This window comes from Olea europaea, chromosome 11 (assembly GCF_002742605.1).
Source record: "Olea europaea var. sylvestris chromosome 11, O_europaea_v1, whole genome shotgun sequence".
Lineage (NCBI taxonomy): Eukaryota > Viridiplantae > Streptophyta > Magnoliopsida > Lamiales > Oleaceae > Olea > Olea europaea.
In genome coordinates, this window is record NC_036247.1 from 22,189,874 (window position 1) to 22,212,060 (window position 22,187).

At 36.6% G+C, this 22,187-nt stretch overlaps 1 protein-coding gene and 1 pseudogene across 1 annotated transcript; both read left to right on the forward strand.

Annotated features, from left to right (window-relative positions):
- The first annotated feature begins 461 nt into the window (after positions 1 to 461).
- LOC111404585 (putative disease resistance RPP13-like protein 3) lies at positions 462 to 4,068 on the forward strand. Its single transcript, XM_023033375.1, has 4 exons — positions 462 to 3,090; positions 3,261 to 3,371; positions 3,465 to 3,920; positions 4,013 to 4,068. Exons 1-4 carry the CDS (start codon positions 543 to 545, stop codon positions 4,066 to 4,068), a joined length of 3,171 nt encoding a protein of 1,056 aa, XP_022889143.1. The 5' UTR covers positions 462 to 542.
- Positions 4,069 to 4,366: 298 nt separating this feature from the next.
- Positions 4,367 to 7,606, forward strand: LOC111404586 (annotated as a pseudogene).
- Positions 7,607 to 22,187: the final 14,581 nt, after the last annotated feature.

Genomic DNA, 22,187 nt, shown 5'->3' on the forward strand with positions numbered 1-22,187 from the left:
ATATATTGGTCAAAAAAGATGGGGAAAAATTACAATAGCAGTCCATAATCTTTTTATTTTTGCAGTCTTTATCTTAACTTTCATTTTGTGCCTGTAAAGGCTTCTACCTTTCATAAATATGTGCTCGAGGTCTATCTGGACGGAAACCGTCCAAAACACCACCAGTTGACAGAAAAATTAATGAATCAACATCCAATAAAACCGTCCAAAACACCATCAAAAAAGGTATTAACATTCAATAAAATCATACGATAGTAGATGATTCAAAAAAAATTTCATGTCAACTGACGGTGTTTTAAACGGTTTCCATCCAGTTGGACCTCATGTGCATATTTATGAAAGGTTAGGGAATTTCGTTGACACAAAATGAAGGTTAGGATAAAGTTTGTAAAAAATAAAAAGATTAGGGACCGTTACTGCAATTTTCCCAAAAGATTGATTGATTTGTGGATTATCTGATGAGCGAGTATTGCGAAATCCAGCTTCAAATCTCCACCTAAGAAATTAGTTACTGTTTCTCAGATCTAAAGTGAAATTCAGAGATGGCAGAGATTGCAATGGCAAGTGTTATCAGCAAGGTTGTAGATATATCTGCCGCCCTGCTTGTCAAGCAAGGCTCTCGATTAAATCAGTTGCAAGAAAACATCAATTGGATTGAAAGAGAATTGAGAAATATTGAATCTTACCTGAAGGATGCAGAGGCCAAGAAATCTGAAAGCCATAGAGTAGCAAATTTGATAAAGGACATCGAACACCTTGCTAGCGATGTGGAGGACATTTTGTACACGTTTCTTCCCCAAATAGAATCACGCAGATCAAGCAGCTTAATCAGAAAGGCCGCCGGCACTTTATGTTATGTCCGCACTTGCCGTAGTTTTGCTGTGGAGATTGAGAATATCAAGCAACGAGTTAATGAAATTGATCGCACCCGAAGAACATATGGCATTGACGATACTAATGGTGGCAGCTTCAACAGGTTTCAGTTGGATCCCAGAGGTGCCTCTCTTCATGTTAATGAACCCATCATCGTTGGTTTTGACAGACAAGTGGAAGAACTAAAGGCAAGGCTGTTAAGCACAAATTTGGAGTGCTGTTTCATCTCGATTGTGGGTATGCCAGGTTTAGGGAAGACCACTCTTGCAAAGAAAATCTTTAACAGTGTAAAAGAGAACTTTAAATGTTCGGCTTTGGTTTGTGTTTCTCAAGAGCCAAGTATCATAGATATTTTGAAAAATGTGGCAAAACAAGTCGGTTTGGAGAAGGAAAAGCAGGAGGAGAACTTGGAAGCCAATTTGTGTGCATTTCTACAGGAAAAAAGGTTTGTGATTTTCTTCGATGATATCTGGCATATTGAATCTTGGGATACTTTAAGACTTGGCATACCTACTCATTCTCAGAATGGTAGTAGAATAATTATTACTTCTCGAAATTCAAGTGTTGGAAGGTACGTTGGTAGTGAAAGTTCTTTGCATGTGTTAGAACCCTTAGACCCCGAAAATAGTTGGGAACTTTTCACCAAATTGATAGCGTCCTCTTTGACAAAAGGATTGGAAGACATTGGTAAGCAGATAGTAGAAAGATGTGGTGGCATGCCACTAGCCATTGTAGTCACAGTAGGAATGTTGCGGGAGAGAGAGACGAGTGACATTGAATGGAAATGGGTATTTAAGAACATAGGCCAAGATGATCAAGATAAATGTTCGAAAATCTTAGCCTTGAGTTACAAGGATTTACCGACTGCGCTAAAACCCTGCTTTCTTTACTTTGGACTTTACCCTGAGGACCATGAAATTCTAGCAACAGAGCTGATACATATGTGGACAGCTGAGAAATTCCTGCAAGGTATAGGCGATCTGGAGCCCGAGGATGTGGGAGAGGAGTATGTCAAGAAATTGGTTGCTAGAAACTTAATTCAAGTTGTTAGTGGAAGATTTGATGGAAGGGTAAGAAGTTGTAGAATCCATGATCTTTTGCACAGCCTTTGCATTAACCTGGCTAAAGAAAACAACTTTTTTTACACTCTTGATCATCTGAATTCGAGTTCTGCTATGAGAGCGCGCAGACTTGTCACTCGCCACCATAGTAATAACGAGTACTTTGCTTTAAATCTCAAGACACCTAAACTTCGTGCATTTTTTTTCTCTTCCAACAATAATGAGAAAATCCCGCGGAAACATCTGAAAAGTTTTCTTTCAGACTTCAGAATATTAGGAGTGCTGAGTCTAAGATTCAGCAAATCAGATTTGTACATTCCAAATGAAATTGGAAATTTGAGCCAGTTGACATGCTTCCGCCTAATTGGGTATTATGCCAAAGTGCCTTGCGCTATATGCAAACTTAGAAAGTTGCAGACCTTTGATATTCAAGAATGTGAGTTTGTAGACCTTCCTATTTGTATTTGGAAAATAAAAGAGTTGAGACACCTTCTCCTATGTGCCATCCGATTTTCATCATTCAATTGGGGATTTAGGTCTAAAACGGCAAAACTAAATCACCTGTTGGAAGTTTCTTTACCTTATCTCCAAACTCTAGTTGGGATTGAAGGGGAGCAATTGAATCCGATCTGGCTGCGCAAATTCCGAAATTTAAGGAAATTGGAAGTATTATATTGTCCACGAGGAATCATTGAGGAACTATCCTATGCAGAGCCGATATCAGCAAAACTCGAGAACCTGAGGCTACGATCATCAGTTTTTGGGCACGATCAAACTGTAAGATTGGATCTATCACGATATCAAAATCTTGTTAGGTTGCGTATAGGTTATGGGATGAAGAAGCTGCCTAATGCCGATGAATTTCCACCTAACCTCATCAAGCTAACAATTGCATCTACATATCTTGAGAAGGATCCAATGGAAGAACTGAAGAAATTACCCAAGCTCAAAATCCTGAAACTTGGATTTGATTCCTACAGAGGCACAAAGATGGACTGTTCAGGAGCACACAGTTTTCTTCAGCTCGAAATGCTGCAAATTCGAGGCTTGGAGGAGTTGGAGAAGGTTATAGCAGATGAAGAAGGAATGCCANCTCTACAAGAACAATTGATGGAGCATGGGAGTTGTTTGAAAGGATGGCTACAACTTCAGCTATGTGGTCTACAGATCGAGTAGCTCAGAAGAGAGCACCTGGGATGTATGAAGTAGATACTTACTCAGCACTGTCGGCGAAAATAGATTCCTTATTCCATAAGGTTGAAAGCATTTCACAATCCGCCACTGCTAAGCAAGTTATGAAGCAGAGTTGTGAAGAATGTGGAGCAGATCACAGTACTGCTACTTGCCCAATTCTGGCACAAGGAGTAGAACATGCAGAATTTGCACAATGGGGTCAGCGCCAGCAGAATAACCCACATTCAGAAACTTTCAATCAAGGCTGGAGAAAACACCCAAATTTCTCTTGGAGCAACCAGAATCAAAATAGACCACAAGGGTAATATCAGCAGTAAGACAAAAAGCCAAATTTAGAGGATAAGTTCGAGAAATTTATGACACACACCAATCAGTACATGGAAGCCAATGACCAATTTATGCGAAGGACGGAAACAACGCTTCAAGATCAAAGTGCAGCGATCAAGAACTTGGAGACACAAGTGGGACATATAGCAATTTCCATAAGAGGTAGAGCACCGGGAAACCTACCCAGCAATACTGAAGTTAACCCTAAGGAACATGCAAAGGCTATAACAACCAGAAGTGGAGTACAACTGCCGGAACCACATGTAAAAAGTTCGGGAGCCAACAAGGAATCAATGCCAACCTTGGAGGAAGAAAGTGTGGAGCAAACTGACAATGCAACAGGAGATGAGGTTAAGAGGAATTCCAAGACATCACAGGGTAAAAATGCAAATCCTGTTAACCCTCATGAGCCTCCTATTCCATTTCCACAATGGTTGAGAAAGCACAAAATGGATCAGCAATACAGTAAGTTCCTTGAAGTCTTCAAGAAACTGCATATCAACATCCCATTTGCTGAAGCACTTGTCCAGATGCCGAGCTATACAAAATTCTTGAAGGATATCCTTTCCAACAAGCGAAAGATAGAAGAACACGAAACAGTAATGTTGACTGAGGAATACAGCGCCAGAATCCAGAGAAAGCTACCCCCAAAACTGAAAGATCCAGGGAGTTTTACTGTACCCTGCACTATTGGAGACTGTTATTTTGATAAAGCTTTGTGTGATTTGGGTGCAAGTATTAATCTAACGCCTCTTTCTATTTTTAGGAAACTCGGCTTGGGAGAAGCAAAAGCCACAACAGTGACATTGCAGTTAGCAGATCGATCCCTTACACATCCAAGAGGAATCATTGAAGACATGCTGGTAAAAGTGGAGAAGTTCATATTTTCAGCTGATTTTCTTATCTTGAACATGGAAGAAGATAAAGATGTTCCACTCATTTTGGGGCGACCTTTCTTAGCCACTGGGAGAGCAATTGTAGATGTTCAGAAGGAGCAGCTGATATTAAGGCTTGGTGACGAGCAAATCTCATTCAACGTGTTCAAAGCAATGAAATTCCCTACTGAGGCAGACAGTTGTTTCCAGATCGATGTAGTCGACCGAATAGTTCAAGACACATTTCGGCTACATCATCCTTCCGATGCATATGAGGCATGCATTGCACATTCACAATCCACCCATTTTGAATCAAGTGAGATTGAGACATGTGCTAGGTTTTTGGAGAGTAACCAGCCATATATGCGCAGACGCTACTATGAAGAGCTGGGAACGAGAACTGCAAAATCAGTGCCATCTATTGTGAAACCACCCAAATTGGAGCTCAAACAACTGCCACCACATCTTCGATATGCGTACCTGGGGGAATCTTCTACACTACCTGTTATTATTTCAAACACTGTCAGTGAGGTAGAGGAAGAGAAACTACTTCGGGTGTTAAGGGAGAATAAAACAGCTATTGGATGGTTGATTGCAGATATAAAGGGGATCAGCCCATCTATATGCATGCATAAGATACTCATGGAGGAAAAATTTAAACCAAGCATTGATGGGCAGTGGAGATTGAATCCACACATGAAAGAAGTGGTTAGAGCTGAGGTATTGAAGTTACTCGATGCAGGCATTATTTATCCAATATCAGATAGTGCATGGATCAGTGCAGTGCAAGTTGTTCCCAAGAAAGGAGGAATCACAGTGATAGAAAATGAGAGAAATGAGTTGATTCCTACAGGGACAGTGACTGGATGGAGACTGTGCATTGACTACCGAAAGCTTAACTCAGCTACTCGAAAGGATCACTTCCCATTACCGTTCATTGATCAGATGTTGGAAAGATTGGCAGGGCATTCGCACTACTGTTTCCTAGATGGGTACTCCGGGTATAATCAGATTCCAGTGGCACCAGACGATCAGGAGAAGACCACTTTCACTTGCCCCTATGGCACCTTTTGCATACAGAAGGATGCCATTTGGATTATGCAACGCTCCCGCTACCTTTCAGCGCTGCATGATGGCTATTTTCTCAGACATGATTTAGAAATTCATCGAGGTATTCATGGATGACTTCTCTGTGTTTGGATCTTCATTTGATGAGTGCTTGGAGCATCTAAGTCTTGTGCTACAACGGTGTACGGAGACCAACTTGGTGTTGAATTGGGAGAAATGTCACTTCATGGTGCAAGAAGGTATCGTACTAGGGCACAAAATTTCAGCAAAGGGTATTGAAGTGGACAGGGCAAAGATTCAGGTGATCGAGAATCTACCACCACCTACCTAAATGAAGGGTGTTCACAGTTTTCTTGGGCACGCTGGATTCTACAGAAGGTTTATCAAAGATTTTTCAAAAATTACCAAACCTTTGTGCTGTTTACTGATGAAGGAGTCCACATTTGAGTTTAATGATGAGTGTCTGCAGGCCTTTAACACTTTGAAAGAGAAGTTGACTTCAGCACTGTAATTATGACACCGGATTGGAATCTGCCATTTGAACTAATGTGTGACGCCAGTGATTATGCTGTGGGAGCCGTGTTGGGTCAACGAAGGAATAAGGTGTTTCACGTGATCTACTATGCAAGTAAGACTTTGAATGATGCTCAGTTAAATTATGCCACTACGGAGAAAGAGCTTCTTGCTGTAGTCTATGCGTTTGACAAATTTCGATCATACCTTGTGGAGTCGAAGGTCATAGTCTACACAAATCATGCCGCCATCATATACTTGATGGAGAAGAAGGATGCTAAGCCACGCCTCATCCGTTGGATATTGCTACTTCAAGAGTTTGACCTGGAAATCAAGGATAAGAAAGGCAGTGAAAACGTGGTAGCGGACCACCTATCTCGGCTTGAGGACACAGAACAGGAAGAGACAGTGGAAATAAACGAGATCTTCCCAGATGAGCAGATCTTTGGTGTGATGGAAACACCCTGGTATGCAGACATAGTTAACTATTTAGCCAGGTCTATCATACCGCCAGATTACTCAAGTCACCAGAAGAAGAAATTCTTCGCGGAATTGAAGTACTACTTTTGGGAAGACCCCATTCTCTACAGGCGGGGGGCTGATCAAATCGTTAGGCGATGTGTACCAGAGGAAGAAGTGCCTTTGATATTAGAGAACTGTCACTCATCAATATATGTAGGGCATTTTGGTGCTTCTAAGACAGCGGCGAAAATTCTCCAATCAGGTTTTTACTGGCCCACACTCTTTAAGGATGCGTTTGAATTTGTAAAGAGGTGTGACCGATGTCAGCGCACGGGTAACATCTCTAGAAGAAATGAGATGCCTTTGCGTAATATCTTGGAGGTGGAATTATTTGACGTCTGGGGGATCGATTTCATGGCGCCATTCCCACCATCTTTTTCAAATCAATACATTTTAGTGGCGATGGACTATGTCTCGAAGTGGGTTGAAGCGGTTGCATTGCCTACAAATGATGGGAAAGTGGTGATTGAGTTTGTGAAGAAGAATATTTTCACCCGGTTTGGGACACCGAGAGCCATAATCAGTGACGGGGGCACACATTTCTGCAATCGTCAGTTCGAGCAGTTGTTATCAAAATATGGCGTCAAGCACCGCATAGCCACCGCATATCATCCCCAAACCAGTGGACAGGTCGAAGTATCCAATAGGCAATTGAAGCGTATTCTGGAAGTCACAGTTAACTCATCACGAAAGGATTGGTCAAAGAAACTGGATGATGCCTTGTGGGCCTACAGGACTGCATTCAAGACTCCTATAGGAATGTCTCCATATCGACTGGTTTTTGGGAAAGCATGCCATCTACCTCTCAAGATCGAACATCATGCTTACTGGGCAATGAAGAAGTTGAACTTGGATTTGAAGGCTGCAGGTGAAAAACGGCTGTTGCAACTGAATGAACTTGATGAACTCAGAATGGAAGCCTATGAGAACTCAAAGATCTACAAAGAGCGCACCAAGAAATGGCATGACATGCATATCCAGAGGCGTGACTTTCAAGTGGGGCAAAAAGTGTTACTGTATAACTCCAGGCTTAAGCTGTTTCCAGGAAAATTGAGATCGAGATGGTCTGGTCCATACACCATTACACAAGTATTTCCACATGGGGCAATTGAGATCACTCACGACAGCAAGGGGACATTCAAAGTCAATGGACAGCGGTTGAAGCATTACTAGGGCGGTGATTTCTCAAAGGACAAGTCTACCGTCCAACTTGGATCACCAGAATGACACATTACGGTAAAGTCGAGCTATCGACTATAACATAGCGCTTAGTGGGAGGCAACCCACTGTATCCTTTATTCTATTTTATTGCATTGCATTAGTTTAGGAATTTGTTTGATTCTAGTTTGTTTCGTAGGTCATCAATCATATTTTGCAGGATAGCCTAGGCATTTCACGTTTAATGTTGCATGAATGGGTGCTGAATGAAGTGTTTGGGTGTTCGAGTGTGTGTCACGCATTCCTATGTGCGAAGATGTTCGTTTTGGTTAAACTTTCAGAATGCGGGACAACAGTTATGAAAAAAAAATCGATTTTGGGCAAGTTTAAAAAAAAAAAATTTGACAAAAATGGCACTATTTTTATTTTATTTTATTCTATTTCTAAAAAAATAAAATTTCTATGCGATCGCATAGACTTGGTGTCTATGCGACCGCATAGACACCAACCGAAACCCAAAGCCCCACTTTGTTTATATCTATGCGACCGCATAGAATATAACTATGCGGTCGCATAGATCAAAAACGGCGTGGGTTTTTAACCCACGCCCGTATCTTCCTTTTTCATTTCCCATTCATTCCTCACCCATTTTCTCTCGCCCAACTTCATCTAGGAATCACTTTCCACACTTGTTTACACCACAATCACCTACACTACACAAGGATTTCAAATCTAGGGTTGACAATCATCTTGAAGGTACTCCTCTCCCCTATCTCCTCCTTTGTGCTCGAGTATTTCTATTGATTTTCTGCATTGTGGGGTGCTTGGGGAGTTGATGATGATGGAATGTATTGTATATAATTCAATTGTGTCATGGAGAAATTCGAATTTTTAGTTATTGGGTTTTAAATGGTCTTTTTAGGAATGCATGTCATGTGTTTGATAAATTGTCAAGTTGAATGATTTTTGGGTATTTTGGGTACCTTTGCCTTCAATTCATTTGATTCATGGGTGCATATGCGCGTGGTGATTGAATTTAGAACGAGGAACTATGTGAACTAATCAATTGTTGGCTAGTATATGAAGATCTCACATTGCACACAACATGTTCGATGAAATGCACATGTGTGGTAATCTTTTACATTCCCAAACATATAGCATGGCATTTGACTATTCGATGAATGAAGTAACTCACTGTGATTTATTACCAAACAATAAGACGTACACAACATTACCACACACATGTGCGAAAATAGCTAAGCCATAGCATGTCCAAGCACCCTCCGTCCTTTATTTTACACTACTATTTGACACACCAAACGAACTCCGATTGGGCTGAAATGTGAATATGTGCTAAACCTCATTGCATACTTCCATATGCCCAGAGGATGCTCTGGACATTCTTGATAATTCTCGATGATGCCCGGGGCCGAAGGTGTACACTCAACCATAACTCCAACCCTTTAACTATGGGCACATTCTTCCAAAATTTCCTTATATTTCCATGTGGACTATACATTTATACTACTCTAATCATCATACATTGTTTATTACACCGTGGTAGTATACATGCTTATTGAAACAAGTTTGGGGGATTTGTGTTTTCCGTGCTTTTCAGTTCATGCGACTTCTCAGTGTGTAACAAGATGGCTAATGCTTGCTATTTTCTAACTTTGCAGGATGCCACCAAAACGAACTTCAAAAGGGAAGGAGAAGATCGGCTCATCATCCGGCACGGCACGCACTCGTGTGCTTAAAGGAGGTATACAGAGATTTTTAACTGTCGAGGCAGCAGCCCGTTATGAGAACATAGTGAGTCGTTGGACAGTGATACCAGAAAGGGCTGTTAAGTTAGACGACTTTCCTGGTTTCGAGCTCACTACTTTGGTGCAGAACTGTGGATGGCATAAAATAGTGGAGCATCCACATCGGAGTTATGAATTGTTGGTGGGGGAATTTTATGCCAACTTCAATACTGAAATTGACACACCAGGGTCCGATCACTTACATCAGACTTGGGTCCGGGGAAAATGGATCACATTCTCACCCGAAGTTATACAAGACTACTACCAGCTCACGTGGGAAAACATAACACCTGTACCAGGTGACTTCAATTGGCCTGAAGTGGCGGAGATCTTATTGGGGCGACAGAATGCATGGCCACTCCCCACTACTGAGTGGCATCAGATTGAGCTCACACCATCTATAGCGATCCTGTGGCTGTTCATGTGCCACAACATTGAGCCTACCTCTCACAGGACCACATTCACGGACCACATTCACAGATCCCACAGCTGGATTCCTTTACCACTTGGTGCGAGGTAATAAAGTTGATCTTGCCACTCTTTGCTATGACCAGATACATCATGTGGGTACTTTGGGTGATAGACATAGCTCAATGATCTTCCCAAGCCTCATCTCTGGAATTTGCATAGCTGCTGGTATAAACATTGTATCCGGGGAAGTAGCGGCCAAACCCAGCCCCACCATAAAGCACAGTACTTTGGAGGCCCAAGACAGGGCCAGGTTGAAGCATTGGGAGAAGCAAGAAATTGAGAGGCGGAGACAGCAGAGAGAGCAAGGTCAAGAGCAAGCCGAGCAAGAAATGCCTCAAGCTCCTCCATCACAGGCTGAGTTGAATGTGTAGTTGTGGCGCCAGATTTTCACCACCACCACGGGGATCAGCCGAGATGTGCAGAGTGTCCAGCAGGCTATGGGAAATTTGACGACTGAGATGCATACAGCCCACCGTGACGTCCGCATTGCCACTGATATGTCACGTGCCGCTCGCCAGGATGCCCAGGCAGCTAGGAGGGAGATGGACACTATGAATGATCGACTAAGTGTGTATGTGGGCAGGGTGGATGCATCCAGCTGAGGGTAAATGAAACTTGGGAGCGTGTAGGCCGTTTGGAGACTCGGGTTGAGGGGATCCATGATGAAATGACACAGCAGTCAGCACTGATGAGAGAGATCTTGGCGCGCCTACCTCCACCTCCAGTTGATGATACTGCGGGATCTAGTTTCCCATCGCAGCCCTCGTTTTGATCAGGGGAGTATCGTTTGTCTCATGTGTATTCCTTTTCCTTAAATTCTGCCTTCTAAATTTATTTTTCACATTGTGGACAATGTCTTGTATAAGTTTGGGGGATGGTGGCATAATTTGATTAAGACATTCGGCATGTAACAAATTGCATCTCCACAATCTAGATTTATTTTTACTAATTGCTGCATGAGACATGCTTGTGAGTGAATATTTTTTATGCTTATGCATGCTTGTGTGAGCTTAATTGCCTTGCCGGCTATGATGTTACTATTGGATTGATACATTTCAGAACTTTGGGATCGGTGCTGATTAGGCTAACCTATACTTGTTGCCGCAATACTTGACATTTCTTTTATGCACGTCATTCATGCTTGACATGTTAGGTAAGTGATTGAAGTTTTGAGCATAAAGTAGAGAGATAGTTATGACCTTCTATTGAATGAACCCGTAAAATACCTTGAGATAGTTTGGTGATAGTTGAACTATTATAGGCGAACATTGAAATGAGTGAGGCTCCGTGCATGAATTATTGTGTGGATTGCCTAGACCAGTAGGATGAAGAGTAGGTGAAAATCTTAAATTAAGGGTTAGTTTTGGATACCAAATGTCTAGAAAAAAAATAAGGGCATAAACTTAATTGGTAAGAATAAGACACTTCTTTTTCTTTTTAAAAAGCCTTTATGACTCGAGCAAGTAAGCCTGTAAGGATATTTCAAAATCTGGTACCCTAAGGTCAACTGATCTGGGAGTCACTGGCCTAAAGCTCGTTACAAGGGTCATATAGAAAGCAAGAAGGAAAGAGGTTAATAAAAGTCATCTGATCGAGCCTTTATAACTCGAGTGAATAAGCCTGTAAGGGTTTATTAACCTGGTGCCCTAAAGCCAATTGGTTTGGGAGTCACCGACCTAAAGCTCGTTACATGGGTTATATAGAAAGCAAATGAGAAGAAAAAAATTTCAGAGAATTAGAGAAAAGTGAGAAAAATAAAATAGAGACAAAAACATGAAGAAAAGCCCTTTTGGACATTTGGTGGAAGAAACTATACCTTTGAGGCAAGGCAAGTAGCCTAGTTTAATCTTGAGTGTCGAAGCAATCAAAACTTAGGAGAGCCTTCACTGGTTGACATGTAAACTTGTGATAGTGAGATTAAGTCAAACTACGAGAGGGTGAGAAATAGAGCTATGTAGACTCCAAATTTAAAACACAACCCCGGGATTATTGAGTGAAAAGAAGAAGTTTGGGGGTTGTGTATCTCTCGAGCGAGTAAGGATATATTTGACCACTTGGGGTCGGGACTCAAACTCATCATGAATTTGATATGTTAGCGTGAATCCACACACACACGTCAAGTATGCATTTAACAGGTAAGGGTTGATGTCATTTTACACTGATAAATTTTCATAAAATCAATTACTTAGTCCAATCCTGAGGCAAGGCAAGGTGTTAAGTCATGTTTGTTTAGCATTGAGTGACTGCATTGTTTGAGGACAAACAATAGTTTAAGTTTGGGGAATTTGATAAGTGTGTTTTTACACACTTAATTGGTTCATAAACATGACTTAAACATGGATAAAATGATTGAATTATGACTTAATCCAGTTAAATTCATGCATTGTAGGTAATTCAATGAAAATTGTGGAATTTAGGATAAAAGAGCCGAAGAAGGACCAAAATGCAACAATTTGATAGTTCAAGGACCAAATGTGCAAATATTGAGAAGTTGAGCTAAATACAAAACGAGAGTGAAAACATGCCAAGTATGAGCTCAATGACAAAGCAAAATAAATGGAAGAAGAAAGTATTGAAGAGGGACTGAAATGAAGACAATTGAAAGTTGGAGGACTAAAGCGCAAATACTCAAAAGATGTGCAGAATGAGGGGCATGAGAATTGATGGTCTCAATCATCAATTGGAAGACAAAATTTGTTGAAAAGATGAAGAAATCGAAGAAAGAAGTCAAGAGAAGCAACAAGGAAGTTCAGGGACCAAAATGTAAAAAATCACATAGTTGATTACATCTATGCGACCGCATAGTGTAACCATCTATGCGGTCACATAGATGGTTACAGGGAAAAAAATTGAGCAACTCAAATGACCTATGCGACCGCATAGGTTTCTTCTATGCGGTCGCATAGAAGAAACTTCGGGTGATTTTCTGCAGTTTCCTTTTTCAAATCCAACTCCTTTCTTACCTAAATTGGAGATGCTATATATACCCTAAAACACGTCCAGAACTAGGGCAGACATTTTTGGGAGAAAAGAGGCACACAAGAACATCAAGATCCAAGAATTCATGCAAGAAGAAGGAGGATTTCATCAAGATTGAAGATTTCAAGCAATAATTATAATAGGGTGATGTCTTCTCCTTTATTGAATTTTTGTAATTTTCTTCAAAATATGATAGGCTAAGGTTTTTTTTCATTAGGAATTTGATGAACCTTTTGATGATTTAAATTTCCGTTATTTCATAAATTCAACATTAGTTTCGATTGGACAAATGTTTGGTTTATATGATTTGAATGCTTCCATAATTATTTGGCCAATTATTATGTGATTGTAGATGATTTATTCTTTGCATTCGAAAGAAGGGGAATAAATTCGATAGAATATAAATCGACATAGGGTCCGATAGGGGATGGAAACTTACCTCTATGCCTTATGCAATTCATGAAAATGTTCATAAAAAGTCATGCATTCTTGTACATTGCATCATCCATAGAAATATAGGCTGGTGGTGTGTAAGAGTAGATTCAATATATATCGAGAGAGTGTATTGGATAATTTAGGAACATTGAATTGGCATTTTGCTCCTTCGATTCGTTGAATTTGTGAAATTAGGGTTTTTAATAGTCAATTGGGGATTCGAGTTCTTAATGATTTCATTTCAATACAATAGTTCTAAAATTGCATATTTACACTTCAGTTGCGTGTTTATTTCATTAGATTAGTGAAATTTCGAAATTAAGGTTTCCAATTTTGAAATTAGGGTTTTCTTTGCAATTAGGGTTTCAAATTGGGGATTTCTCCCAAAATTAGGGTTTTCACATTTAAACCAAATTTTCATTCAATTAGATTCGGTTAAGGTCACATTAGTTTAATTAGAGCTAATTCAATCCTCGTGGGAACGATACTTGGACTCATAGTCCATTTTACTACTTGTTAACGAACCGTACACTTGCGGTGAGTTTTAAAATCGAGAAGAAATATTTTGCGAACAGTACCTTATATGAGGACAATCATATTTTGGCAATGTTGGATGTTGCTCCACCAAGGGCCACCAATACGACATTCTTCGGGTATGTCATGAGTCATATGAAAGTTGTGAATGACCAATAGAGGATTTGTCACTCTTAGATAGTAAGAGATTATGATCTATATTTTATTCAGGTAAGTTGATAACGAAACCATGGTTAAGGTGTACTCATAAGTCAAAAATGAGTTTTCGACGTATATTGGCTTAATAGTGGAATGAAAGATATGATCGATAACCAAGATTGACACACTTCAATATCTCATAATCAATTGAACCATATCAACGAAGGGATTATAGTTTCATGATAAAGAACAAGTTTGATTTATCATACCACATGACATTTTTTGTTATATGTATTTGATTTATCATACCACATGACATTTTTCGTTATATGTATTGCCCTGACATATTGTTATATGTCAATTTGGGATGGCGAATGTGAATTGGTGAAAAATTAAAAGGGTGTTTTAATTTATCGATTTTGATTATGGCAAAATAATAATTCACATCATTATGCATTGTGATCGAGAATCTGATGGGTCGCACATAAAAAGAGAATTGGAAGATTGTGATTTGCCAATTAATTAATTTGACAAGCGCTGGATAAATTAATTAATTGAGCTGCTTATTTATAGGCCCGAATTAATTAATATGATTGATTAATTCATGGATCGAATTTAATTAAAGGGTTAATTAAAGATTGAAATGGGTCGGGCCAAGCATGTTTGGGCTTATATAAATACGTGACAAGGATTTTTCAATTAGTATTGATTCTCATTATTCTTGCTAGCACAAGAAGAAATTCATAATCTTATAATCTTGTTCTCTGTGTGAATCACGGTAGGAGGCTGGACAATTGAACAGCTGTGGGTGGCGAGTCAAGATTGTTGGAACGAAAGAATAGCAAAGGAGTTTGCAGATCTCGAAAAAGGTATAATCTCTATCACAGTTTCCACCTAAATACAAAGCAAATCTTTGGTGAGAATTGAAATCTGTTTTATTTTCGCTGTGCATGATAAGTAAATTCCTAACAATGGTATCAGAACCTACTTTGTGTTTGTTAGAAATTGTTTAACGTTTTGTGCAATCAAAAGTTGATTGTTGTACCTTTTTTCTAGTTTCTAGCAATTGTAAAAATTTGATTTTCATTTTTTTAAATATGATTTCAAAAAAAAATAAAAAGAATTATGGATTTGGCGGGTAGCGGGCATGGCAGCAAGGGTACACTGCTCACGCCCGCTTGCAGCAGCTGGCTCCTCTGAAGACTCCAGCGGGGCCTTCGTGCATTGCCAACAGTGGCATCACTACCACTGCTGTTGCAGTGGACAACGACATCACTGTTGCTGCTGAAGCAGTGCGAAGGCTCGGTAATTGGGTCTCCGCCAACCTAGAAGGAGTGCCGGAATAAACTACAGAAGGGCGAGCCTCCTAGGGTTTCCAAAACGGGTGAAAGATTGATTGGAGGCGGGGGCCAATTATGCAATTTGAGAAATTGCAGCCCCAGCCTACAATTTAATGTAGTGTGTCAATTTTACAATTTTAAAACAAGGACTTGTTCTAAAATTTGTTAATTGGAAAGGTTTGTTTTTAATTTTAAACTTGGGTCAATTTTCAAGATAGTGTTGAATTTGAATTTTAAAATGGTTTTAAAATTATTTTTTAGTGGGTTTAACCTATATTTTATTTTGACCCAAATTTAAAATTTTATTTAAAGTTGACGACTTTTATATTATAGTTAAAATTGGATTTTAACTAAAATATTAAACTTTGGCCCCAAATTGAATTTATTTTTATTTAGGAATGTTATCCTAGATTAAAATATTAATTCAATTTAAATTAGAGTTGGACTCTAATTTAATACTTAAATAAAATTTGGTTTTAATTAATTATTCACCCGAATGTATTCTAGAAATTAGAATTGGAGTCTAATTTTACATTTAATTAAAATTTGATTTTAATTAAATTGTCTTGTCCTAAATTTTTCTTAAAATTAGAGTTGGACTCTAATATGTTGTTTAATTAAAATTTGATTTTAATTAAATAAATTCGCCCTGAAATCTTGGAATTAGAGTTGGACTCTAATTTTGTTGTTTAATTAAAATTTGATTTTGATTAAATTCCACCGCTTTATGTTTTAAATTAAAGTTGGACTCTAATTTGATATTTAATTGAAATCTGATTATCATTAAATAGTTCGGCCCTATAATTGTGGATTAGAGTTGGACTCTAATTCGGTATTTAATTAAAACTTGATTCTAATTAAATATGCCCCACTAATTAGATTAATTAATTACTTAATTGTTTCGATTCATTTGTCTAAATATTTTAGACCACCTTGATTGTTAGAAACTTGAAACATATTTGCATATAATATTAGATGTTATATAGGGATACATTTATGTGATAAATGCATTATTAGTGGATGATTATGGACTCGACCATCTGGATATGTTGAATGATTGATTTTATTCTTGTCGTTTTGTGGGGCCTACAATCGCTTAATTATTTTGGACCTGCGAGTCCATTATTATTGTTATTATTGTGGGCCTATAAGCTCTTAATCATTTTGGACCTGTAAGTCCGTTATTATTATTGTTGTTGTTATTGTTGTTGTTGTTGTTGTTGTTGTAAGTCCAATTACACTTAGGCCCGCGTGCCAACTAGTATAGGATACAAGTTGCAACTAGACTAATTAAAGACACAAGAAGAGGAAGAAAATCATGGAGATGGTGCATTGATACTGATTCAATGCTATATCCCCTAAGAATTTACCAACTAGTCTTCCTTGCGGCTCGAGAAGACTAGATAGTAAAAGTCTATAATCGTCCACACTATTATATATATATATATATATATATATATATATATATATATATATATCGATGTTGATGAGACTTTTAAATGCAAAACTTTTCAATAAAATATTAAGTCAAGTTATTATTCACCTTCCATCATTATAGTGAAAAAATAGAGTCTCAAATCGTCTCAACTTGTTGACTACACTAAAGGCTGGTCTATTAGGGATATGTTTGATACTATGAAATATTAGATATTAAATATTAGATATTTCAAGAAGATAAATTTTAGAGGCATGTTAAGCTAACACATAAGATGTGTGAAGACAAAGAGTTGTTAGCTTCTAGGAGTTGTATAGAGATACAATTGATAATATTATCTACCCAAATGTTTTATTGAGGCTTGTTGAGTACACTCAAGATTTTAATGTAACAAATGGGATCCCAGCCCACTGGGAGTCAAGTATAGATTCCATAAATTATATTTGAGTTAAACAGTGTGAGCATAATTAATTCAATAAAAGTCAATTTTAAATTAATTGATGTATTTTGTATATTATTCTTTTTCTTTTTATCATTTATATTTATTGAATCGTGAGTAACCATGTGTATTTGAGAGGCATACTAGATGCCAACAACCAAATTAAATCTTCTTGATTGGTATCGCAATTTGAGAAATGTTCTCAGGCATGAGAAATTTTGCTGTCCTTAAGTAGCCCTTTCCAGAGATACCTAGTGATAACTCAATTAAGGACGATGTGGCTACTATAATAACACGGGGATGACACTAGTACTGCAACATGTGTTAAATTTGCATTACGTTACCTGAGTTACAAAAGCAACTTGAGAATATAGATGGTAAAGCATAATTTTTCATTTCAAAGAGTTGTATGATAATAATCATGTACAGAATGATATGAGACTTCCAAGCAACTATACCGATGCAAAGTCACAGAGGAATTTTCAGTCAATGCTCATGTACCGAAGATAATTGACATTGAGAAGTTATCTCAATTAAGTTCAATCATGAACCAGGAACTAAGTATTGACTTAGTTCTGCAATCTCTGCTAGAAAGTTACTCATATGAATTATGAATGATAAGAATGAGCTCGAATGCACACATATTGAGTTGCTGAATATGCTTAAGACTCTGAGCCCAATATCAAAGTTAGTAGTGGGCAAGCCATTGATTCCTCTAAGGGTATTAAGAGAAAGTCTAAAGGGGCTTTGAAAAAGCATTTGATACGTCTAAGAAGGTCAAAGCGAAGGATAAATACCAAATATAATGACCCTTGCTTTCGTTATAGAATGAAAGGTCATTGGAAGAAATATTTCAAAGCTTACATCTACTTCACGAGTTTTATAGGTATTTGATATCAGATGTGGATTTCATATTTATATAAATATGAAGAAACTAAATAGAAGTAGACTACTGTAAAAGAGAAGAGTTGACCTCCACATTGAAGATGAGCAAAAGTTGTTACATTGCTTGTAGGACACCAATCAACCTTGGACATAAATACTTTTAATATATAATTAATGCAATTTTATGATAGATCTATTATTTAATTAATATTCAATTAAATTAAATAATAGAGTCCGTATATTCAAATCTTGATAATTTGTTAATCACAAGGAGTTGTAATTGTGAGATACTAATTATATATAATTGAATCTTAAATCATCCGTGGTCCTAAGTAATAACAATATATGTATATTATTATTATGGATAGACCATCACATGTGACATTTATTACTTATGAAGTAAGTAGCTGATCTCACAAACTAAAGTGTGGTGACACTTAAATGAACACGTAAATGTTTTCTCTCATTACAATACACACGTTCTTCGGTATTTACAAATGAAATTCTCTCTCAACATTTACAAATGAAAACTCTCTCTATCATTTCTTTCTATGCATATTCTCCCTCTATAATTCTTCTACTTCTCGACAAATTGTTGGTACGGTCATTGATGTGGTCGGTGATTATTGGAGGAGGTTGTGACGGTGGATTGTGTTGTAGGTGGTTAGGGCACTAACGCAGAAATTTTGAGTTAGGGGACGCAATCAAACTTTGTAAAAATTAAATATTTTATTTTTGATCTTTGAATAATTCATATTTGACCCCAAAAAATACAATTTACATTTAAAAAATATTTCTTCATTAATATTTTGCTCATTACCTTCATCCATTTGATTTCAAACAATCATTTTATTAACATTTTGCTCATTACAAGAAAATGTATATTTACGTTTAAAAAATTTATAATGCATTTGGTATAAACAATCAATTTAAGCAGACGAAAGGAAAAAATATATAACTAATATTTTATACTTAATAGTTAATCAAATAAACACAATTCGTTAAATATAAACTAAATTAGGTATCATCGGTTCAGAGATATTCTATAAACATAAATAGGATAAGAGAAAATACAAATTTAGATTTTAATTAATTGAAAATTTGATTACAAAGTGAAAATTTGTAGAGAAATTAAAGACAATTTTTTAAAGATTTGAAGGTAAAAGGCGTGAAGGAAAGAGTAAAATAGAACAAGAGAAAAGATAAAAATTCAAATTTATTGTGATTTTACCCCTGTTTGATGGTGATTAAAATCAGGTTTTTAGTAAATTTTAATAAAAATTAAAAATTTAAGGATTTCATGAAATATGTTATTAAAATTAATTGTTAATTTTGATTTAGATTAAAATTTATATTTCAATCAACACCAAACAGAACTTTACCCTAAAAAAATCTCAAAAGTTGGGGGGTTGGTCTATGATGTGTGCGAATTTATTTGTGATAAACCTCTGTAACCAAGTCTTTGTTAATTGTGAATGGTGGTGACTAAGTTTGTATTAATTGTGATCAAGTTTGTATTAATTGTGATCTGTTGTGACTCTATGTGACCAAATTAACAGTGACTTGGCCATATACTATCACAAACAATCACAATGAAGGCTAACTTGGTCATGACCTCCATGCAGTATTCAAAACATTGCTACCACTTCATCACCATCACACAAATCAACTATAATGTACTATAATCACCTATAACGCACCATCACCGCCACCACGCACATATGTTCCCTAAATACAGTTGCTACCTCACCACCACCAAGCGGGTATAGTCTAACGCACCACCACCTCTTCATATTAAGGGATCTCAATATGGTTGCTTTCATTCACACAGACACACACATATGTATGTATGTATGTATGTATATCTGTGTGTGTGTTTATAGAGAGAGTTTGTAATTGGAGAGAGTGTTGTGGTAGAAAATATCTTTGTAATTTGGGGAGGGGGGGAGGGGGTGATCCAACAGTGAGGATATTATCTTATAATTATACATGTTATTATATAATAATATATTGGAATTGTCACCTAATTTGTGAAAGTATTTTATAATATTATTAGTTGTGAAACGTGATTCTTATAGTCTCGTAGTTGTGTATTTTCTCCTTTCACTAATCTTACTTTTTTTAAAAAGTAATTATCCTGGTTTATTTTTCGCTTGAATAACAATTGAAAATGGTCCAAACAATGAGCTTAAAATCAAACCCACGTGGCAATTATTGCAAGCAAAAATATAATTGTTTCATTTTGATCATTTAGAAAAACAATAATAAGCAATTGTATGAAATTGATTTTGTGAAAAGTGGGTTTTTAGAGAAAATGTGGTTAAAAATAAAGAAAAATTATGAAAAGTGTAACTAATTTTTATTAAAGAATATGTGATTGAGAATGAGAAAAATATATTTATAAAAAATCAATTGCAATCTAGAGATAATAAAACCAAGATACATTGGATCATAAAAAAATTTGGAAGAGGATGCTTCTACGCTGAAAAGAGTTGTATTTAATTTCTCATTTTAAATAAATAAATAAGAATTTCAACATGATTTTAACTATAACTTATTCTTGTAGTTAGAATACATATATAAGAAAGGATTGATTTTCTCATTTCAAATAAACCTTATACGGAGATGAAATTTGAAAGATCATTTTCAAGAGATTTTCTATTTATAAAGAGTATGTGATGTGTAATAGAGATCGTCTATAAATTTAGAAAGTAGTTTTTTTTCGAACTTCAACAATGCTCTCTATTTTGACTATTCATTTGTATTTTTCAATAAATTTAGCTCCTATTTGAAAGTGATTATTGTCAAATCATTTTTCCACAGTACTCACTTTATTTGCACATTCTAAATAAATTATTTTTCACATTATCCATATTTTTTTCTATTTTTTATTCACATAAAAAAATCACTTTCACATACGCCCTTATTGATTTCTCCTGATCTGTTATTTAATATTTATTTTCTATATGTCAATAATCGATCAATTCAAATATGATTGTGATAATTTAAGAAGTGGATTATCGAAATCTATATTTTTTAAATGAAATAATTATAAAATAAGAATAGAGAGTGAGTTTCTATTTTAAAATATTGAAAGTGTTTTTTTAAATTTATTTTTAGGTGTTGACTTTCTAAAATAGAAATCATCACGTAGTTAGAGAATATCTTGTAAACGCCCAAATAATGTAAAAAAAGGGAAAAATAACACAGTATCCCACAAAATGTTGCGAGTAACTACACGAACAAAATTTTTAAAATGGAACAAAAAGAATCTACCCCGATACTATACAAGTATTAATAAAGCTAACGAACTTATGGTTACGACTTACGTGTTACAATGACAATATATAAACCAAAAAGCTTCTAGACCCAACTTCTTTGTATACACATTAATATCTTAAACATTCTGCGTAATGTGGTTGATTAACTACACAAACAAACATTTGAAAATGATTACAAAAATCCCACAAAATGTCGCGAGTAACAAAACATTTGAAAATAAAACAAAAGAATCTACTCCGATATTATACAAGCTAGTAAACCTATAGTTGGCTTCTACTCACAATTTATTCGAATGTATATTAATATCTTAATAATTAAACTAGTCCTTGTTCTGCAATATGAATAGCATCTTCGACTTTAAATAATTAAGAATGAGTAGCCTCTCACGAGTCGGGCGCTACTGATGATTGTAATGGAGCACAATTTTCATGATCATGACAAAAAATGTTAAAATTACAACAAGTAGTTGGGCTTAACGCAGGCTTGAAGTATGTGAGTTTATCTTCAAAATGGGATTTTGTGTCATGGCAATTATCAGTCACCCATGCTCATCACTCTTGCCTTCACGGTGAAGGAAATGTACGATTGCACTGATTGTAATAAACTTGTATAATTCAATAGGAGCAAGTGGGAATTGAGTTCCAAATTATTAAGTCTTTAACACGACAAAAATTTTATACAATTAAATTTATTAATTTTGTATGCTATATATTTATATTTTAAAATTTAGGGACTAAAGAGAAATAGTTATTTTTAAATGCTTATACTTTCATTTGGGTCAAATAATTAGATTTCGATATAGCAAAGATAAGTATATCAATATTCGAAATTTGCTTTTCTGGAGTACCAAAGG